We start from the raw sequence: 6,417 nt of genomic DNA, 5'->3' as shown, positions 1-6,417 counted from the left end.
GCACTCGGGAGGCAGAGGCAGGCAGATTTCTGAGTTCGAGGCCAGCCTGGTCTACAAAGTGAGTTCCAGGACAGCCAGGGCTATACAGAGAAATCCTGTCTCAACCCTCCCCCCTCCCCCCCCCAAAAAAACCCAAAAAACTAAAAAAACAACATGCACACACAGGTAGGGGGGAAGGGGGAAGGCTTGCATCCATGGGCTCCATATTCATGGATTCAACAATCAAAAGCATTCTAAGACAAAAGCATTAAAGCACATACTGCTAGTGAACAGATTCTTTTATGTCACCATCATCTAAATAACAGTCTAACCACTATTTCCAGAGTACTTATGTTCAATATTCTAAGTTATGTAGGAAGTATTTATATTAGACCAAATACTGTATAAGTTATATGCAAGATGACATCATATTAGAAAGACCTGAGCATCTGAAGTTTTTAGCATGAGGAAAAGTTCTGGAATCCATACGATAGATACAGAGGTATGATTGTATAGACATATGTATATATGTCATATATAATTTGCACATGTGTGTTAAAAGGGAAACTAGCCAGTCAGTTTCTTGTCTCCAACTTCTATATATCAATGGGAGGATCTCTCCTCTTGCCCTGTCTTTCCATTGAAAGATACTCTATGACAGTGATTTAAAAAAATCAATCTATAGCGTTTTAGGGTAGGAGAGTGGGGGGGGAGTATGGGGGACTTTTGGGATAGCATTGGAAATGTAAATGAGGAAAATACCTAATAAAAATATTTTTTAAAAAGTTTCATCCTTGTAACTAGCCCATAAAATGAACAAGAAGAAAAGGATCTATCAGGAACAGGTTTGCGTTGGGAAAGAAAGAAAGAAAGAAAAAGAAAAAAATAAAAACTCTTTCCTCACTTAAGATTTCCTCTTTAGAGAGGTTCTCCCTGACCGTAGTCCACAAAATATTTCTTTTCATTCTTTGAGGAACAAGAACAAGTCTGTTTTGACAGAGTGTTCTGGGTATCACAAACATAATTTTGGGAAATCTGGTACAAACAAACATTTGAAATCGCAGGTTTTAAGTCATGGCACTTTAAGGAGACTTTTGTAAGCTGTTGGACACTGACTCTATAATGTAAGGATAAGATCTTGGGGTATTGCCAAAATGCATCCCCTGAGTGGTAATCCATGTAATTCATGGGACATGGATATTAAGGAATGGCTCATATAACTGAGAAAGGAAAGGGAATCTAGAGAGCTTCCTCAATAAAACCTCTCATTTACAGCCAGAAAAACTGGAATCCATATATCATGTGGGGCAGTGCCTGATAGTCTGGTATTGATAAATAGAGCACAAGAATGCTGAAGTTGCTGGACACATGACAGTAGACTTGAACTTTCAAACATCCATCTCACTGACATATATCCATCTACATCTAAAGTAGCTCAGGTTTTCTTTTCTTTTTTTTTTTTTCTTTTTGAGACAGGGTTTCTCTGTATAGCCCTGGCTGTCCTGGAACTCACTTTGTAGACCAGGCTGGCCTCGAACTCAGAAATCCGCCTGCCTCTGCCTCCCGAGTGCTGGGATTAAAGGCGTGCGTCACCACGCTCGGCTATCTCAGAAGGTTTTCATGTCAAGGCTTTATAACTCCAGTTTCATTTCTTCAGGAAATTTGCCCTTTGCAAATGAGTTTCTATAAATGGATGCTTGTGGTCACTCACAATCAATAGTATTTCAAGCAAAAGCATAAAATTCAGAAGCCATCAAGGCAATGTTTTGTCCTTTGTATTTGTGGTCCCCTAGGAACTCCTGGAACCTCGGTTACGAATTTAACTTGTACCACACACACTGTTGTAAGTAGCCACACCCACTTAAGGCCATACCAAGTGTCCCTTCGTTGCACCTGGCTTGTTGGGAAGGATGCCCCTGAGGACACACAGTATTTCCTATACTACAGGTCAGTGTCTATTTTTACTTATGCAAATTATCTATTTCCTCTTCCCTTATAAAAACTCATAGGTATTTCAATTTAGGTTTGGTGTTTTGACTGAAGAATGCCAAGAATACAGCAGAGATGCACTGAACAGAAATACTGCATGCTGGTTTCCCAGGACATTTATCAACAGCAAAGGGTTTGAACAGCTTGCTGTGCACATTAATGGCTCAAGCAAGCATGCTGCAATCAAGCCCTTTGATCAGCTGTTCACTCCACATGCCATTGGTAAGAAAGACTTATCCCAAGGTGGGAATAATGAAATAGCACAAACTTGGCACAGGAAAGGGTTTTGCTACCTTTCAAATGTTAAACAACCATCTAGCTAACATAGGAAAACTACTGAGGCAGAGTTCCCAACTTTAAGGCTACATAAATAATGTAGGAGACTGTCCTGGGTATAGTAAGATGTTTAGAGGCATTCTTGGCCCCTATCTATGAGTCCAACTTGTATGTTCTACTGGTTCTGCTACCCTGAGTTGTGACCAAATCCCAACTCAAACACATGCCATTGAAGGTAGAGTTCTCCCTGTAGAAAATGGCTGCTCTAGGAAAAGCAAACACTCCTTAAGAGAAGTCATAGCAGTGCTCATCTGTTCTGACTGCTTTCATGAAATGTCTGTCGACGAATCTTGTAATAGCTTGTACCCAGAATTATTCTGAGCGTTTCCCCCACAGCATTGTCCCTCAGCACTCCAAAGGTATCCAGGTTTTCCATCATCTAGCTCTTCTTTCAAAGCTAACCCTCTCTGATCATCAGTGATCCTTCACAGTGGTTTGGACTTATCTCTAGACATTTAAACAATATGTCCACAGATCTCTCCCCTCCCCTCCCCTCCCCTCCTCTCCCCTCCTCTCCTCTCCTCTCCTCTCCTCTCCTCTTCCTCTCCTCTCCTCTCCTCTCCTCTCCTCTCTCCTTTATCTTCTTCTTTCCTTCCCCACCCTTTTCTTCCTTTCTCATACATGTATATGTAATGGATACTGGTACAGGTGTGCTTGTCCATTTAGAAGCCTATGAATAACATCAAGATATCTTCTTCGATTGCCTTTCCACTTTATTTTGTGGGGAGAAGGAATTTTCAATGGATCTGGAACTTGTCATTTTGGCTAGACTGGTTTGCTAGCTAGCAAGGCCCTAGGATCCACCTATCCATATTACCCTACTGTTAAAGTAACTTTTATTCTCCTAAAGTAATCTGTCTCTGAGGTTTACTGCTTCAGTCTACTAACCTAGTCCTAGTCCTAGAAACTTCTATCCTCTGCACAACCTAATCTAGGCCTAGACTAGTTTCACCCTCTGAGACTTACTACTGAATAAGCTCACACTTCCATGTTTTTTCTGAGCTGGCTGGCCAATTCAGCTGTTTTGGCTCAAACTCCTTTCTATAACTTCAATCTGGCTTCATTTTTTAGCCTCTCCTGAACTTCTCTGCTTTGCCTCAAACTAACTCTAGCTAACAATTCATTCTTCTTTTCTGGCTCCTCCTCATTCTCTGGCACATTCTGTTATCACCTGTGTGTAGCTTGTTCTCGGTCTACAGCCTGTCTCTGTACAACTCTCCCAGTAAAACTGTCTCTTCCTCTCTCCCCTCTCTCTCTGCACTGCTCTCTTAAGGCGCTCCCCTTTCCTCTCTCCTCTTGTGAGAGCCCTGCACGGCATATGTTATTCTGTAACATCTTTCTCTGATTTGTCAGTTAGGTACCACTTTCAAACATGGGCTCTTCCTTCTACAAATTAACTTTATCATTATTGTTTGGAATTAAAGATGTGTACTAAAGACATGTCTGTATTCCAGCCAGAGGGATTAAAGGTATGTGCTAAGGACTGACTCATGCCACAACTAGAAACAGTTTTGTTTTGTTTTCAGTAAATAACACAGTCTTGAGGTTCACAGAGTTCACAGTCAAATATCCTGAAATACCCAACTACCACCACCACCAGCTCTGGGGTTACAGTTCTTTTCACCTGGGTGCTGGGAAGCTAAACTCAGGTCCGGGGCTAGTGTGGAAGTGCTTCACTCCTGTACAGACATAGTTAGCTCAATGTTCTTTTAACTCAGGAGCTTCTTGTTCTATCTGACCAAACCAATCCAACGAAAACAAACTACCAATAACAAAAAATAAACACTGAAGCAAGAAAGGAGAAGTGATTTACTCAGAGTTGTGCCCCTGCTGGGAAATGGCGGTGGGGCACATTGTCTACAGTCTCTCCATCAGCATCGTCTATCTTGGAAAGCTTAAGAGATGCTGAGTGCACAATACAGTGAGTGAGCTGAGGGGGAAAAAGAGTCAATCAATCACTTTCATTGTAGTGATTTCTGTTCTCTATATGTGTAAGTCTATTTGGTACAGCCAGACCAAGAACCTCATATCAAGCTACTTGCTTCCTGTGGCTTTGACACTGGTTGACTTAGACCTGATGGTAAACCTTGTGAAGAGCATATCTTAGGAAGGGTGGGTTGGGGCTAGCAGCCCTGATCACTGATTGTACAGACATGCCGCTGACCTCTCTTCCTCTTACCTAGACCGAGTAAATCCTCCAATGAATGTCACAGTGGAAATTGAAAGCAATTCTCTCTATATACAGTGGGAGAAACCACTTTCTGCTTTTCCAGACCATTGCTTTAACTATGAGTTGAAAATCTACAACACAAAAAATGGTCATGTCCAGGTAATTCTTCATATCGTTCCAGTATTCCATGATAGGCATTCATTATTTGTGGAACATTTAAACGGTGGCTCTCAACCTTCCTAATGTATAGTTATATATATATATATATATATATATATATATATATATATATATATATCTTTTAGTATAGTTCTTCGCGTTGTGGTATCTCCAAATTATTTTTGCTGTTATTTCCATAACTATAGTATTGCTACTGTTATGAACTGTAATGTAAATATTTTTGAGCATAGAGGTTTGCCAAAGGGATCACAACTCATAGGTTGGGAACTGTTGATTTAAAAGTTTCAGTATTGACTGCCCTGGGTGTTTTTACGTACTAGGAAAGTCAATGATAACTTACATCTGCCCCAGGTATTACAGAAATAAATCAAATCTTACAGGACTTTTATATTGAAAGAACATACTTTGGGTTCAAAAATAATACAAAGAATAAAATGAAACTTGTTTGTAAGAGCTTTGCAAAAATACAAATGATACAACTATTGGGCAATGTAGGAAAGCAAGTTTTCCAAAGGTTACAAATATCCTAGGAGCCTGTAATTCTACTTCTAGGTATACATATAAAATACTTAGAAACAGGGTCTCAAAAGGGTACTTGGAACCCCATGATTACAACAGCATTACTCACTATAGCCAAGAGCTAAAGCAGCCCCGATATTCACTAACAGATGAATAGAGTCAGGCTTGATGACACACATCTATGATTCCAGCACCCAAGACAAAGGCTGAGTTAGGAGAAATGTTATAAATTTGAGGCTAGTCTAGACTGAATAGCAAGATTCTTACCTGAAAACAAACAATCTGAACCCCAAACCTGGGAATAGGACTACAAAAACAAAATGGCACACACACACACACACACATGCATGCATGAACAAAGAGACATTATTCAGTCTTTGAAAGGAAATTCTGATACATGCTATGAATAAACCTAAGGACAGCAAGCAAGGTGAAATAAACACATGACAATGGACAAATAGTATATGATTAGGATATGATTCTGTCTTTAGTGAGATGCCAAGTGTAGTAAAAACACATATAAACAGAAGGTAGTATCATGGCTGCCAGGAAGTGTGGAATGGAACATGAAGGACCAATGTGAGGCTTTTATCACTGGGTGAAATGAACTGAACAGAGGGTCTCGTGCATGCAGAGCATGACACATACCCCCAGCCAGGAAGCTCTCAGTCTTGCAAGAAGAAAAGCATGTTGCAGTCGCTTGCACAACAGCATGGCTCTTTACCATTTCTGCCCTACCCATTTGAAAACAGTCACAAAGCTGAGAAGTCAGGATTTCACCTCATGCCTTACAATAGAAGAAATCAAGAACCTTGTGAAATGGCTCAGCAGATAAAGGCACTCACTGTTTAGAATACTTCAGGGAGTTCGGTTCCTGAAGCCTCCAAGGTGGAAGGAGAGAATGGACTGTCTCAAGTTATTCTTTCACCTCCACACATGTGCTGTGGCATACATGCACATACATAAATAGATACATCTAAAAAATGATTAAAAGAGACAAACTAATATCCAATATATACAAAGAGCTCAAGAAGCTGGATTCCAGAAATTCAAATAACCCCATTAAAAATGGGGTACAGAGCTAAATAAAGAATTCTCAACTGAGGAATACCGAATGGCTGAGAAGCACCTGAAAAAACGTTCAAAATCCTTAATCATCAGGGAAATGCAAATCAAAACACCTTGAGATTCCATCTCACACCAGTCAGAATGGCTAAGATCAAAAATTCAGGTGACAGCAGATG

The 6,417-nt window shown here is 40.3% G+C and overlaps 1 protein-coding gene across 2 annotated transcripts in view; it reads left to right on the top strand.

Annotated features, from left to right (window-relative positions):
* Positions 1-6,417, top strand: part of Il5ra (interleukin 5 receptor subunit alpha) — a 32,212-nt gene that overhangs the window by 4,265 nt on the left and 21,530 nt on the right. For both annotated transcript variants that reach the window (XM_021165798.2, XM_029478675.1), the window contains exons 4-6: positions 1,773-1,926; positions 2,003-2,190; positions 4,488-4,633. In XM_021165798.2, coding sequence (XP_021021457.1) covers positions 1,773-1,926; positions 2,003-2,190; positions 4,488-4,633 — 488 coding nt within the window. The remainder of the gene's footprint in view (positions 1-1,772; positions 1,927-2,002; positions 2,191-4,487; positions 4,634-6,417) is intronic.

This window comes from Mus caroli, chromosome 6 (genome assembly GCF_900094665.2).
Source record: "Mus caroli chromosome 6, CAROLI_EIJ_v1.1, whole genome shotgun sequence".
Classification (NCBI taxonomy): Eukaryota; Metazoa; Chordata; class Mammalia; order Rodentia; family Muridae; genus Mus; species Mus caroli.
This window is presented reverse-complemented; position numbering and strand designations above follow the sequence as displayed.